Source organism: Dreissena polymorpha, chromosome 2 (genome assembly GCF_020536995.1).
Source record: "Dreissena polymorpha isolate Duluth1 chromosome 2, UMN_Dpol_1.0, whole genome shotgun sequence".
NCBI classification, from domain to species: Eukaryota; Metazoa; Mollusca; class Bivalvia; order Myida; family Dreissenidae; genus Dreissena; species Dreissena polymorpha.
Window position 1 is genome coordinate 51,775,091 of NC_068356.1, and position 17,055 is coordinate 51,792,145.

Below are 17,055 nucleotides of genomic sequence, written 5' to 3' on the forward strand. Positions count from 1 at the left end.
ATAACTTTTTTTTTGTTACATTTTTTTACAGTTTGAAGCAATTTGTGTAAATTGCCATCTGTCAGGGGATAACGTAGCGACAACCGTTTTTAAAGTGCGAAATTTTAGGCTGTGCTTAAACATCTCAGCGATTCAAAATAAACCGTTTCAAAACAAAAATTAAAACACATCGTCGTTCAAAATGTCTTCAATAATGTTTATCATAGCAGTTTTGATGCTCTTGTAACTAACTGAGTGTAGTTTAATCTGTAAAAAACACACTGAGGCCACATTTGTGTTGTAGAGAGGCAATCTAATAGCTTAACTAATATTAATTGTCCAACGGAATGAAATTGTTCTCGCAATTTTGCATTCAGTACACATATTGCTTAATTTATCACTAAACTATTACTTAGTGATCAGAGCGTTGACCACTTAAAAATGTTTGATCACTTCGTCAGGACAGATTTCTGTATCGCGTGGCTATCAAGCTAGAATATTGCTTTGAACATTCGCTTCTAATATAGGCGGACTTGATCAAACCCACTGGATGCATTATACGGTTTAGGTAAGTCATGTTTGAACTCACGATGTAAGGCTGTTATCTATGTTTAATTACAATTATTTAAAAGACATATATACGCCCTGTTTTAGCCCTTAAAATACTTATGATTAACGTTGTTGCAATACATCATAGTATTTTGTTTAGTTAGGTTTGCGATATTAATATCATTACCATGATGAACAGTAGACAATTAGACAGGTTTGCCGTATGCATTTCCCCCTATTAATGTTTCTCCAGATCCGAAATGGCCCTCTAAAAGGAAATACAGGATCAGTATGTTACTTTGTGTTAAATGACTTAAGCGGTATGAACAACCTGTTATCCATTACTTCTGAAAATAAAGTTACTGTTAAGAAAGCTTGTGCAAATGCTACTTTAGACAGCTCCAGATCGTACTAATACATTTAATAAATCAAAGCCATCGTCATGTGGTGATAAACGTGGTGCAAATATACAAAAAACATGTTCATTTTTTAAGCTGAATGCACATAATATAAACCTCTTTGTAGCACGGGGTCCTCTATTTATTGCAATGATTGCGGCCCTATATGATACATGTGAGCCTCGCTCTGGGAAAATGAGGCTTAAAGCATGTGCGTAAAGGTTCGTCCAGAATAAGCCTGTGCAGTCCGACTTTTTTGTTATAAGAGAGATTATTCTAAACGAAAATCCGACGTAGGCTGAAATTGTCGTCCATGGTTAGCCTGTTCGGACTGCACATGCTAATGTTGGACGAATCTTTATGCACATGCATTAAGCCCAGTTTTCCCAAAGCGAGACTCATTATTCTTATCCGCTTTCCGTATAATACAAGTCCGTTTATCCTCTTTTCGCAATTTGTGAACTTGCCATGACCTACACGTTTTCAGATAATTGTAATACATTGGCCTTACGAGTTTACGTTGACATGGTACTATTAAAGGCACACCGCAATCGCGTTCATTTGACTGTTTAAGTTTAAACAGACACTTTAAATTATATTCTGTAGTCTTGTTTTACCCGTTTCTCTGCGCTGTGGTTCTGAACTTATAGTATACGGTAATTCGGGCAGCCTCAGCGACAACAAAGTGTTGGCAGATAATAACACATACTATAATTAAAATTATGCATATTCAAGTTTAACAGCTATGTATCAACATATGACACAGTGTATAGCACTTGTTATAAGAGGAATTCAACATTAATACAAGAACACTTCTTAATATTAAATTGTACTTGTCCTGTGATAAACAATAACAAACTGTTTAATACTAATAAAAGACAGTAAGTTACACGTAGATGAACATGTGTTTTTAAGTTACTTTTAAAATAGAAAAGTTAATTTAAAAAAAAAACAACATTGGAACTCCATAAACATTATCATGGAATTTGTACTGCTTTGTAAACTACTGAACACCATAGGCAAACAATTATCAAAATGTTTCCACCACGAACGGTCTAATAGCATTCGATATGATGGCAGCAATGTGTGATAACAGCAGAGGCATTGGCTACCAGGGGGATCTGCCATAGCCAAAATTGAACACCGCTTGCAAAAAAGTGATGTCGTAGTTTACCACATGTAAACATTGATACGTTGTTTTTAGAAGATTCCGGATAACGTGTGGGCTCATTGTATGTTCAACAACAACACAACGTTAGGTATTGAAATTGTTAGCAAATAAAGATATGCAGTTTGCATTTAATAATGTTATTTCTTCTTACGCTGTTCACACATACCTGCCTTAAATTATGCAAACATTAACCATTTATGCTCATGCAATTCAGCAATATCACGGGGGCGCCGACATCTGATGGGGTAAACTCTGTCTTTAATAATTTTGTTTTATTGGAAACAAACTACACCCGACAGGTAATCTTATTAGGGCCTGCCAGCTGGACACACTGCCTTGTCTAGGTAACCCTTCTCGTTTATCATGTCTGTCGACATTTTCAGCCATCTTTTCAGTGCTGCGAAAATAGGTGACATAACAATATACACACTATAAATAACGCAAGTAGATTGATCATTTTATATATTAAATTTATACAATTCACTACGCATGCGAAATTTGCATTGCTGGGTTTACCACATGACTTTGACGATCGATATACTTGTTTTATCTATAATTAACTCGTAGTTATATGGTAGACATACTCAGTAAAATTGTATACCGAATACACTGAAAATATAAAACTTTAACAACATTTTTCAAATAATGTAATATACCAATCGTGATATTTTAATCAATATGAACTAATAATTGTAAAACAATACGGTATTATAGAACTTTTCTATTTCGTCAATCTGGTTGACTGTCCCTTTAAAGGTAATCTGGGTTTTAATTATTGTGTTTATTATTATACGGTTTAAGGTTGTTGCAGACTAGCACCATTGTACAAAATAGCAGAATGATGATTAAACAATAACGGTGTTGCGGGACTGGGAGGGTCGACCACCCATATACTTTAATTGTTATGTCACATCTAATACTTGTCAATTCTTTGAAGTTTCGACACTCCGAATATGGTCATCGCATTTCCGGAACTCCAAATTTGGTAAAAGATATATTTAGACCGGTTGATATGGCAATATTCTATATTTTCATTGGTTTACCTTTATGAATATTAATTAATGTATGTAAATTTTTGCTGAACGTTCTCTTAGAAATCGCCCAAAGCATCAGTTTGGGAAAAGGCTCTGAAACAAGTGGGTCGTATTGTTTGAATTTGTGTACGTTTTGGGGGAATTTGGCATTGTTCAGTAAGTTTTATTTGTATTTTGTGTGTGTGTGTGTCTTGTTTTTCAGTATTGTAATGAGCTTATTTTACAAATAAGTTACAATGTACCTTTTTATGGATTATTGTTCAAGTTTTGAAGTCTCCTAGAAGTGTAATCATATTTATAAGTAAACCTTATTTTGTATGAATAGAAGTTAAGTTTATTTTCAGAATGTGTAATTGATATTAATTGTTCATTTATATGTGTCAAGATCAAGCATGGTATGTGTTTCTTTTCCTTTTGTTATATCTTTATAATATTGTTTATTTCAGATAACTGCAATCTTAATCGTTATCGTAAACGCAAACGTTGTTTGAATTGATGTTGAATGATGAAGAATGATTAAACGATGTATGAACTGTAATTCGCGTTATTGAGTCTTTTAACCCTTAAACGTATATCAGGCCGACTTGCATGTGGCAACTGTTTGAAAGCAAGTCGAGGCCGTGACTTTTCGCAGTAAGTGCGAAACAAAGGTAAGTCATGTTTGAAATCACGATGTTAGGCTTTTATCTATTTGTAATTACAATTATTCAAAAGACATATGTACGTGATGTTTTAGCCTTTAAAATACTTATGATAAACGTTGTTGCAATACATCATATTTTGTTTCGTTCGGTTTGCGATAGGAATATCACTACCATGATGAACAATAGAAAATTAGACAGGTGTGCCGTACGCATTTCCCCCTCTAATGTTTTTTTCCAGATCTGAAATGGTCCCTCTAAAGAGAAATACATGATCAGTATGTTATTTTGTGTTAAATGACTTAAGCAGTATGAAAAACCTAACACATCAAACATAACCAAATGCAGTTAACACATAAGGATAAGGTACACAACAACAAACTTGAACACCCAAAACTGTTATCCTGTACTAGTAACTTTTGAAAATAACGTTATTGATAAGAAAGCAATATGTGCTTGTGCAAATGCTGCTTTAGACAGCTCCAGGACCGTAATAATTAATTGAATAAATTAAAACCATCGTCATTGGTTTATTAACGTGGTTCAAATATTAAAAAATGTCCCTTTTTTAAGCTGCATCTGCAATATATAAACATTATTATAGCTCGGGGCTCTTTATTTTTTGCGATGATTGCGGCCCTATATTATACATGTGAGCCTCACTCTGGGAACACGGGGCTTAATGCATGAGCGTAAAGGTTCGTCCAAGATAAGCCTGCAGTCCGATTTTTTTATTTAAGGAAATTTTTTATAAACAAAAATCCAAGGCGGATATTGTCGTCCATGGTTGGCCTCTTCAGACTGCACAGGCTAATCTGGGACGAATCTTTATGCACATGCATTAAGCCCAGTTTTACCAGAGCGAGACTCATTATTCTTATTCATTGTTCGTATACTACCAGTCCCGTTAACCCTTTCACGCAAGTTTGTGAACTCGCCATGACCTACAAGTTATCAGATAATTGAAACAAAATTGGACTCACGAGTTTACGTTGACATGGTACGGTTAAGGGCACACCGCAATCGTGGTCATTTGTTTCAGTTCAAACATACACTATCTATTGTATTATGCAGTCTTGTTTAACCAATTCTCTGCGTTGTGGTTCTGAACATACAGGATACGGTATTATAAGGAATTTCGAAAAGATTCTGCGACAGCATATTGTTAAAAGATACTAACACAGAGGATAATTAACATTATGTAAGCGAAATTTTAACAGTCATATATCAACACATCCCACAGTGTATAGAACTTGTTATAAAAGGAATGCAACATTAATAGAATAGCCATCCTTTATATTAAATTGCGCTTGTCCTGTGAGAAACATTAACAAAATGTTTTATACTAATAAAAGATAGTTACACGTTGATGAAGATGTTTGTTTTAATCTAATTTTAAAATAGCAAACAATGGAACTCCATAAACCATTTTATGGAGTTTTTATTTCGTTCTTATCTGCTTTGTAAACTACGTATAGGGCTAGTCGAGATTCACTTTTACTGGAGAATTAATAACAAACTGAACGTGTGGCTAAATCGATATCAATCAATGGCCTTTTGCAGATTTTAAATGAATTATTTATGAATGCAAAAAGGTTATTCAAAAGCTTCACAAAGATTTAAGTGTACTTATGTTGAACATGACGGAAATAATTAAGATGCTTTGTATTAAAAATGTTAGTATACGACCAAATATTATCCGTATATAAGCGACATTAAAACTATTCAAAACAAGATTGTTTTATTTTGAAACGATTAATAAATTGAAATCGTCGTCATCATTTGACTTAGAATAATAAGGAAAGAGAAAAAAAGTATTAAACTGAATTGATGACTTTAGTTTTATCAATCGTTGCATTCACTGTGTTGTTATTGAACTGGGACCATTCAAATGGTCAAAACTAATGCAGAGTTGATAGCATTTGCAGGACCTGTGTGACGAACAATTAAAGAGTCTTTTGTTGGCCCATGGACATCATGGTACCAAATGTCTCCACCACGAACGGCATAACCACATTTGATATGATGGCAGCAATGTGTCATAACAACAGAGACACTGGCAACCAGGGTGATCAGCCATGGCCAAAGTTGAAGTAAGTATACGAATCATTTTGGGAAAAATATGGTTCATGCATTTGCAAAAAAGTGTCGTCCCATTTGAGCCTGTGTACACATTCCGATTTTACGGAACTTTCGGTATAAAGGAGATATCTTCTAAACGAAAACCCAGTTTAGACGGAAAGTGTCGTCCCTTGTTAATTTTGACGTGACTTCACACACATGCATTAAGTCAATTTTTCTCACAATGAAGTTTGATGTGTCTCACAAATTAAAATCAATATATGAGTAGACATAAACTTAAGTACAAAAAACTTAACAATCCGTCTAAAATAAACAATAAAATATCGATTTGTTAATGGTTATCTTCACTCTGTCTGCTTACGACATTTTAAATTGCTGTCCATATACAACGTTGTTGTTTGACTATTGAATACAGGAAAAAAATCTCGCTTTGGGAAAACTGGGCCCAATGCATTTGCATAAAGTGTCATCCCACTTTAGCCTCTACAGTCCGCATTGGCTAATTAGATACGACACTTTATGCGGATATGTAATTTACCCGTAAGGATATCGCTTCTATCCGAAAATCCAGCTTTTTTCAGAAAGCGGGATGACAATCTACACTTATACAGGCATATCTGGGATTACACTTTGCACACACGCATTAAGACCAGTTTTCCAGAAACAAAGCTCATTTTTCTGTACCTACTATGCTTGCAAGTTTATGTCTGTTTACAGGGCCGAGTTTAAGTATTATTTAAAGACCTCATCCACACACAAGGAAGGTAATATTATAAACATGAGACTCGGTCTGTGAAAACGAGTATTATTGCATGTTCGTTTAAATGGCGCCCCACATTAGCCATGCAGTCCGCAATGAAGAAAGACACTTTACACCTAAACTGATTTTCGCTAGGAAAATACATTAAGCCGAAAGTAGAATATCAGCGGAAAGTTTGCGGACTATATAGGCTAACACTGTACGCACATGTAAATAGCTCCATTTTGCAAGAACACGGCCCATATAGCACAGCGGTTAATTTGATTGATTTAAAGTGTTCCAGACTAAGTTTTCCCGTTTTGCATGATTAGGTAAACCCTAGACACATTTTTGAGTTATTGTGAAGAACGTTTATTTGCTTGCTATCATGAAAGAAAATATATAACCTGTAAATTATCGATCAATCCGCTCTCGTAGTTTTCTGTCGTATAACGCATTGTCATGTCTACGCCATACTATTTGTTGGAAAAATGGCCGCGATCAAGCGTTGCATGGTTGGCTGATCACAAAGGTTGATGTATCGCTGGTCATTGTTTTCCATTTACATCGGCAATTCATATGAAACGTCGTGTCCAAACTAAACTTGGATTACACAAGATTACTATCGTTAATGTTTGTCATTCAAATAAAGACATGAGTTATGTTTATGTTCCCTTCATGCTCTGATATCCATTTACAGTTGTTGTTGTGTAATCCAGACTCCAGTTTGATGATTATACATGTACATGGCCGTAAGAGCTGGGCGGGATGTACGGACTTTCAGGCGAGCTATGGAGGCGTATATCACATCGTCTGTAGTCAGTCACGTAGCCCAAGGTGCGTCTACCTCATGTTCTGCAGCCGATGCTATTCTAATGGTCATTCGTCACATGGGGTTGAAACAACGCTGTCCTTGTTCAAGTAAATAAAGTTCGAATACAAGTGGCAACCTTTACAACATGTACACTCCATACCACAAGCAACCATTATGTATGTTGCTTTTTTATAGTATGTACTTTGTTAGACTTTCTTTTTTAGGTTAACTTCTCGCATAACCATTGATATGTCTTACACATCTGACGCCGAAAACAATCACACAAAGTTAAAATTACAGAACGATATTTGTTTATAACAAACGTTAATTAAATGGTGTAAGACTGTACTTTCTTTGTATGAATGATAATTATACTTAATAAAACAAATGTTGCAAAATTGGACTTCACATATACTTAAAAAGCCCTAAAATTGCAAATTAACTACCACGGATGTATTGCGCGTGTCCCAGTCGCAACATTGCTTTCAAGACACCTTGTGCAAATCTGTATTTGACGAAACTATAACGATTTACTTTCGTTTGGTGCATAAAACGCTCGGGTGCTTAAGGATAAACCCTGTGCATTTTGGTCAACTCGTAGTAGCTGATAACCTCGACATTTACGGTATACAGGCGTTTACTTGCAGTCAATGTAGATTGTTAATCCGTATTGTGTGAAGTCAGTGTTTGAAGGTATGCTGAGTTTTAATTATTGTGTTTAAATAATAATTTTGATATTTTGTTAAACGCATAGTTCGGGCATTATACGTTTTATGAAAGTCATGTTTGAACTTACCATGTTAGGCTTTGTATCTATGTTTAATCGTAATCATTAAAAAGACTTAAAATTAATACGCTTTGTTGTTTTAATAGTTAGGTTTGTGATAGGAATTCCACTACCATGATGAACAGTAGAAAATTAGACAGGTTGCCGTAAACATTAAAATTTAGTTGCATAGTCTGAAAAAAGGATGCAATTATTATAAGTATCATCTTACCTATACGATTATCTTTTAACGAAATAGAACAGCTATATCGTTTTTGTTGTTTGTTGGCCTTAGGCAAATTCCCAAGGCTAAAGTAATGATACAAATTTCTGAGCCTATCCGAATTGGCTGGCTGCCAAAATCCAGATTCCCTAAAGTCCGATTTTCCACTTAATTCATGCGCAATAACATTAGTTCTTCCCAGATATCAATAACCCGCCTTGTAAATACACAACACCACTACATAACATAACAGTGTTTCTAAGCATTGGCTACGATATAGTTTTTATTGTTTGCATATTCATGCGAGAATAAGTTCCTCACTTGACGGTCTAGGCCGAAAAGATATGAGTGCTGTCGGAAAAAGTAAGAATACTTTTTTCTAAGACATTTTTTGAAGACATTATATTTGGTATTTATAAACATATTTTTAAATATTGTTTTTTTATTTGCGCTCACACGACATTCCATAAAATAAGAAAATGAAAGAAAACAACAAATATTCACGATTATTCCCGGAAATAGACGAAGTAACCGGATACGGTATTTCAGTGCGCAGATCGAGCGCGCAAATCGAGCGTGTAAAGTTCTACGTTAGACAAATTACACAATCTGTACAACGTTCTTTATCAGAGTAAGTGGATTTTCTTTTGTATACACATTACAAAGGAAGTATGAGTATTTTCCTGGTCTGTTAATTATTTATTAAATAGAGGATATTTGTTGGAATCGGTGGATTATCGATTTTAATTCACGAGTGATCATACAAAATAATATTTTCACGAGTGAAAATGTATATTTTTAATTATCGCTAGTGAATTAAAATCAATATTCCACCGAACCCAACAAATTGTCATTTTATTTTATATATGATTCATTGGTTTATTTTATGAAAAACATATTATTCGTCTATGCAATGCAAACATAAAATTTCTGTATTTAAATTTTAATTTAAATAAAAAATATTCAAAACGCACAAGCACCGAGCATTGGAAATGTTTCACAGTGACGTTTAATACCAGCCGGATATGATGTAAAGTTGGTTTTGTGTTTTCTTGTTATAAATACGTAAAGCGTATGCTGTATTTGTGTATATTGCAAATATAATATCAACATTGAAGGAATGCGTTTATATTTTGAGACCTTATATACAATTAATCACTGTTTGTATGACATTTTAACTTCACTATTGAATTAGTTAAATAGTTGAAAAACGTAACCTTTTCTTTGACATTTCGCATGCAGTAATACAATCAAGTCGAACTGAGTGGTTGGACAAGTATTCTAATTTTATGTATCAAGTTCATAAAATCTGCCACAATTGAGTATTGTATTGAGCAGTATTTACACATTCACACAATTCGTTGTTCGACAAAAAATGCGACTAAAAGCGTATTCGTAATTTAAAACAAAACCTAAATTGTAAATGTTCATGCTTCCTTTATAAATGATTAGTTTAACACAATCCATCAATGACAAGACATATCTACGTAATTGCTTTTCCATAGTTTTTATATTTGTATGTGTTATTGTTCTGTAAGCCAATACAACATCTTTAAGTTTAATTCATGGATTTTCCGCTCCCATCAAGTCGGCTGAAACAAAAAGGAATCCAATTAAGAGCTGGAGGGTTGATTGTTTTAAACCAAATTACTACGCTTCAATGAGTAAATTATACGGGTTTTAGACGTCTAAATCCATAAGAAAACTATAATTAAAGCTAAATCTTTGATTGTATTTGGTCAATCATCAGGTCTCTACAAAATAAATAAAAATGCAGAGTGTAAACATTTGGCGCAAATACGAATTAAAACATAGCATAAACGAAATAATACACATGTCTACGGTAGTTCGACATAAACTTTCGCAAAAGGAGTCCCTTTCACAAATGATCAAACAGATAATACTGAATACGGAACAATATAAAAATCAGCACAGGCTAATCAAATACTTCACTTTCCCCCTTATTTTGACTTTGCTAAGAAGAGGCTTTATCTAAAAGAAACAATACAATAAAAGCGGAATGTATCGTTCTAGATAAGCCTGTACGGACTTAGTGGACCAATGATATATATGTCATTTGTCACATGAAGACGAAACAAAGCATTCCTTGTCATGTGTGTGTACGCGATTTGTAGATCGTAGAAGATCGAATAAAAGAGACCACCCCTACAACATATACATCCGATGAAACAAGACATCCTTATTTATTTGGCATTTTATGTTATAGTGTGTATATTTAGGTAAACTTCTTGCATAACCATTCATATATTGCACACATTTGACACCGAATACAATCACACACATTTAAAATTACAGAACAATACCTGTCTATATCAAACGTAAATGAATTGTTTTAAGACTTTACCTTCTTTACATGCATAAATATTACATTTAATAAAATAAAATAATGTTGCAAAAATGAACTTCAAATAGATTTTAAAAGCCCTAAAATGGCTAGTTAACAATCCCGCATGTATTGCGCGTGTCACTGCTGAAACATTGATTGTAAGACACCCTGTGTAAATCTGTATTTGTCAAAACTATAACGATTTACTTTTCTTTGTGTACATGACACTCGGCAATCTCTTGCACGACGGTTACATAACATTCACCTCTGTGTTGGGCTCAGAACGGACTATTGTTATGAAAGCGTCTCAGTCATGTCATGATCTCTCCAAGCGTTCATCATTGAGGTTACAGTATACTAAACAATCTCTTGCGACGGTTACATTGCATTCACTGTATCAAAGAAAACCATCTCTTACCATTATATCTTATATCAGTCTTAATTCATTATTATAAAATTAATTTGTTTTTTTGATGTTAAGAAACCAACATACATACACACGTCGAAGCAATTCCTAACGTCACTCAATAAAAAGTATGTTCAATTGTTTACATTTGTGAAGTGCGTGGAATGATTCCATCGGCGTAAATGGGCAATACAATAGTTCCAAAGAGTTGCATTAAAACTCGCAAGTTTTTGCACGATTTATCTTACATTTATAAGTCATATTTCTTAATTTAATGCATGCAATCTTATATATATCCAATCAAATATACATTGAATGCGTTTGTTCGGTTTTACCTATTTTCTAGGCAAAATGGCAAGCTCAGCATTTCGCTGAGTTGTATGTGAGAGCAAGGAACGACAACTCTGCGCGGAGATTGGACACTCGGGTGGTTCAGGATTGACCTGCGCATGTTGGTCTACTCGTAGAAGCTGATAATCTCGACATTTACGGTGTATACAAGTGTTTACTTGCAGTCGATGTAGATTGTAAATCTGCATTGTGCAAGGTCAGTGTATAAAGGTATGCTGGGTTTTAATTATTGAGTTTAAATCAATATTTTGGTATTTTTGTTCAACTTATCGTTCGTACGTTTAAGGTAAGTCATTTTTAAACTTACGATGTTAGGCTGTATGAATATGTTTAATTATAATTATTAAAAAGACATATAAACGCGATGTTATGCCCTTTAAATACTTACAATTAAAGTCGTTGCAATACATCATAGTATATTTTTAGGAAGGTTTGAGATAGGAATTTCACAACCATGATGACAGTAAAAAATTAGACAGGTTGCCGTATGCATTTTCCCCTATTAATGATTTTCCGGATCCGAAATGGTCCCTTTAAAAAGAAATACTTGATCAGTATGTTACTTTGTGTTCAATTACTTAATCAGTATGAAACACCTAACAAATCAAACATAACCAAATGTAGTCAACACATAAGATTAAGGTACACAACAATCGTGATCACCCGAATTTGTAATTATGTACTTCCTAAAATAACGTTATTGTTAAGAAAGCTATTTTTGCTTGTACAAATGCTTCTTTATACTTCTCATGAACCGTGATAATTAATTGAATAAACCAAAGACATATGTTGATGTACGTGGTGGAAATATACAAAACACATGTCCTTTTTTTAAGCTGCATCTGCAGGAGAGAAACCTTATGGGAGCTGGTTTTTGTATTAATTGCGATGATTGCGTCTCTATATTATACATGTTAGCCTCGCTATGGGAAAATGGGGCTTAATGCGTGTGTGTAAAGGTTCGTCCAGAATAAGCCTGTGCTGTCCGACTTTTTTTGTTTTAAGGAAGTTTCTTCTAAACAAAAATCCAAGGCGGATATTGTCGTCCATGGTAAGCTTTTTCAGACTGCGCAGGCTAATCTGGGACGAATCTTTATGCACATGCATTAAGCCCAGTATTCCCAGAGCGAGACTCAGTATTCTTATTCATTGTCCGTATACTACCAGTCCCGTTAACCCCCTTCACGCAAGTTTGTGAACTCGCCATGACCTACACGTTATCAGATAATTGAAACAAATTGGTATCACTAGTTACGTTGACATGGTACGGTTAAGGGCACACCGCAATCGTGTTCATTTGTTTCAGTTTAAACATACACTATCTATTGTATCGTGCAGTCTTGTTTAACCAATTATCTACGTTGTGGTTCTGAACTTACAGGATACGGTATTATAAGGTATTTCGGAAAGCTTCTGCGACAGCATATTGTTAAAAGATAATAACACAGAGGATAATTAACAGTATGCAAGAGAAATTTTAACAGCCATATATCAACACATGCCACAGTGTATAGAACTTGTTATAAAAGGAATGCAACATTAATACAACAACCATCCTTAATATTAAATTGCGCTTGTTCTGTGATAAACATTAATAAAATGTTTTATACTAATAAAAGATAGTTACACTTTGATGAAGATGTTTGTTTAAATTTAATTTTAAAAAAGCAAACAACGGAACACCATTTACCATTTTATGGAGTTTTAATTTCGTTCTTATCTGCTTTGTAAGCTACGTATAGGGCTAGTCGAGATTCACTTTTACTGGAGAATTAATAACAAACTGAACGCGTGGCTAAATCGATATCAATCAATGGCCTTTTGCAGATTTTAAATGACTTATTTATGAATGCAAAAAGGTTATTCAAAAGCTTCACAAAGATTTAAGTGTACTTATGTTGAACATGACGGAAATCATTAAGATGCTTTGTATTAAAATTGTTAGTATACTACCAAATATTATCCGTATATAAGCGACATTAAAACTATGCAAAACAAGATTGTTTTATATTGAAACGATGAATAAATTCAAATTGTCTTCATCATTTGACTTAGAATAATAAGGAAAGAGAAAAAAAGTATTTAACTGAATTGGTGAATTTAGTTTTATCAATCGTTGCATTCACTGTGTTGTTATTGAACTGCGACCATTCAAATGGTCAAAACTAATGCAGAGTTGATATCATTTGCAGGACCTGCGTGACGAACAATTAAATAGTCTTTCGTTTGCCCATGGACATCATGGTACCAAATGTCTCCACCACGAACGGTATAACCACATTCGAAATGATGGCAGCAATGTGGCATAACAACAGAGGCATTGGCAACCAGGGTGATCTGCCATGGCCAAAGTTGAAGTAAGTATGCGAGTCATTTTGGGAAAAATGTGCTTCATGCATTTGCAAAAAAGTGTCGTCCCATTTAAGCCTGTGACACATTCCGATTTTACGGAACTTTCGGTATAAAGGAGAAAACGAAAACCCAGTTTAGACGGAAAGTGTCGTCCCTTGTTAATTTTGACGTGACTTCACACACATGCATTAAGTCAATTTTTCCCACAATGAAGTTTGATGTGTCTCACAAATTAAAATCAATATATGAGTAGACATAAACTAAAGTACAAAGAACTTAACAATCCGTCTAAAATAAACAATAAAATATCGATTTGTTAATGGTTATCTTCACTCTGTCTGCTTACGACATTTTAAATTGCTGTCCATATACAACGTTGTTGTTTGACTATTGAATACAGGAAACAAAATCTCGCTTTGGGAAAACTGGGCTAAATGCATATGCGTTAAGTGTTATCCCACTTGAGCCTCTACAGTCCGCATTTGCTAATTAGATACGACACTTTATGCGGATATGTAATTTACCCGTAAGGATATCGCTTCTATCCGAAAATCCAGCTTTTTTCAGAAAGCGGGATGACAATCTACACTTATACAGACATATCTGGGATTACACTTTGCGCACACGCATTAAGTCCAGTTTTCCCAAAACAAAGCTCATTTGTCTGTACCTACTATGCATGCAAGGTTATGTCTGTTTACAGGGTCGATTTTGAGTATTATTTAAAGACCACATCCACACACAAGAAAGGTAATATTAGAAACATGAGACTCGGTCTGTGAAAACGAGTATTATTGCATGTTCGTTTAAATGTCGCCCCAAATAAGCCATACAGTCCGCAATGAGGAATGACACTTAACACCTAAACTGATTCTCGCTAGGAAAAGACTTTAAACCGAAAGTAGAATATCAGCGGAAAGTTTGCGGACTTTATAGGCTAACACTGTACGCACATGTAAATAGCTCCATTTTCCAAGAACACGACCCATATAGCACAGCGGTTAAATTGATTGATTTAAAGTGTTCCAGACTAAGTTTTCCATTTTTGCACGATTAAGTAAACCCTAGACACATTTTTGAGTTATTTTGAAGAACGTTTATTGGCTTGCTATCATGAAAAAAAAAATAAAACCTGTAAATAATCAATCAATCCGCTCTCGTAGTTTTTTGTCGTATAACGCAATGTCATGTCTACGCCATACTGTTTGTTGGAAAAATGGCCGCGATCAAGCGTTTCATGATTGGCTGATGACATAGTTTGGGCACTATTCTTATGCTAAAAAGCAACAAGTGCACTTAATGCTGTGGGACTCTGAAAATATGTATGTTTTACCTTTATGCCATAATGCAGTAAGTGCTATTTTTAATACAAAAGCATTAAATATAAGTATGCAATCCTATAATATGTTTGTAATGTCATAACAATACTATTACATATAATATAACCAAATATTATGCTGATATTCATAGTCAAATAAAAGTTGTAGTCTGTCAAGCCTTCTTTTTCAATTTTCTCCACTATTTAAAAAATCGAGTTATTACGTTCTGGCTTTAATCCCTCGTATTGTTTTTCTTTCCTATTATACCAAGTGGACTCGCCCATCCTTCTAAATTGGATCAATTTATTTCCAAAATTAGGGATGTCTAGTATATTTTTTTCTATATATAGAATATTTCATACAGAAATGCCCTTAAGCAAAAAGCGCAGACCCTGATGAGACGCCGAATCATGCGGGGTCTCATCTGGGTCTATGCTTTTTACCAAGGCCTTTTTTTCTTGACGCTAGGCATAAATGGGTTAATAGCAATTTATACAAGACATCGTAGTAAATGCTTGAATTCATGTTTCATGCTAAAATTACTTAACTACATGTATGTAAAATGTTGTGTAAATCATTTGTAAGATGCCGAAAGGAAATTTTGAATATCTTGTCTTTAATATAAAATGAATATGTCATATTTAAAATAATGATACATTAAAAGTAAAGTTCACAGTTATAAATTTTGTGGATATTTTAACAGTTGTCGTTGTGAATGTGGATATAGTAAGATTATATCATTCAAACATTGATTGTATTTCATGGGACCTGTTCACGTTTTGGTAAATTTACAAAATTGATAAAAAATATTGTTTCATAATTGCAAATATTTGTTGAAGCTGTGTTTTTTTTTTATAAGGAAACAGTAATACTGGACATGTTATGCTCTAAAATATCAATTGTATGCATCTTTTTGACGATTTAAAAACCTGAAAATTCTAAAGCGCTACAAAGGCGAAAGGATTGTATAATTAGGAAAATTCTGTTGTTATCGTTATCATATTGTTGTTATCCTTATTATAGTGTAATCATGTGACATTACAAGGATGACCTATATAAAGTTTAAATTACGTGCATTATCCCGTCATAACGATTGGCCGAATTTTCTCCAAGGCTCAGTGGTTCGAGCCCAGGTGTGGGTAACGTTTTTTTCATTCTTCAAGTTTAACCAATTTATGCCTAGTGGACTCTCCCATCCTTCTACATTGGACCGATTTATTTCTAAAATTAGAGATGTCTAGTATATGTATTTCTATGTTTAGAATATTACTTACTAAAATTTCTTCAAGCAAACAGCGCAGACCCAGATAAGACGGCGCATCATGCGGCGTCTCATCTGGGTCTACGCTGTTTGCAAAGTCATTTTTTCAGGACGCTAGGCATAAACGGGTTCATTTTTGTTTTTAACTGAAACTCTTTTGTTCCGATGTTTACATGAATTTAAAGCATTAGTTCACAAACTTCAGAACATGCCAAAATCTGTTAAATGGTCCGTTTAAGTTATGGATGGTAAATACTTATTATGACGTGAGACGTGTATTAGTTCAACAATCAGGAGATATTTGCTAATCCATTAGAGCTGATTGCAAATAAATATTATTACGCATGCAAAAGTCAATTTGCAATTATAAAGTTGAGCTGCTCTTTAAGAAAAGGGGGTTTAATACATGTGCATAAAGTGTCGTCCCAGATTAGCCTGTGCAGTCCGCACAGGCTAATCAGGGACAACACTTTCCGCTTTTATGATATTTTTCCTTTCAAGAAAGTCTCTTCTTAGCAAAAATCTAGTTTAGAGGGAAACGTTGTCCCTGAACAATATGTGTGGACTGCACAGAGTCATATGGGACGACACTTTACGCACATGCATTAAACTCCCTTTTCACT

The 17,055-nt window shown here is 34.3% G+C and overlaps 4 protein-coding genes across 5 annotated transcripts in view; 2 read left to right on the forward strand and 2 right to left on the reverse strand.

Moving 5' to 3' along the window:
- LOC127867026 (uncharacterized) overlaps window positions 1–17,055 on the reverse strand; it is a 259,849-nt gene that overhangs the window by 240,046 nt on the left and 2,748 nt on the right. The window lies entirely within an intron of this gene.
- LOC127867016 (uncharacterized) overlaps window positions 1–17,055 on the reverse strand; it is a 489,213-nt gene that overhangs the window by 224,179 nt on the left and 247,979 nt on the right. The window lies entirely within an intron of this gene.
- Window positions 1–17,055, forward strand: part of LOC127867021 (uncharacterized) — a 443,681-nt gene that overhangs the window by 193,320 nt on the left and 233,306 nt on the right. The window lies entirely within an intron of this gene.
- Window positions 12,745–17,055, forward strand: part of LOC127867020 (dihydrofolate reductase-like) — a 171,641-nt gene continuing 167,330 nt past the window's right edge. Inside the window, exons 1-3 of the mRNA XM_052407945.1 lie at window positions 12,745–12,897; window positions 13,693–13,857; window positions 14,556–14,602. Coding sequence (XP_052263905.1) covers window positions 13,733–13,857; window positions 14,556–14,602 — 172 coding nt within the window. The 5' untranslated portion in view covers window positions 12,745–12,897; window positions 13,693–13,732. The remainder of the gene's footprint in view (window positions 12,898–13,692; window positions 13,858–14,555; window positions 14,603–17,055) is intronic.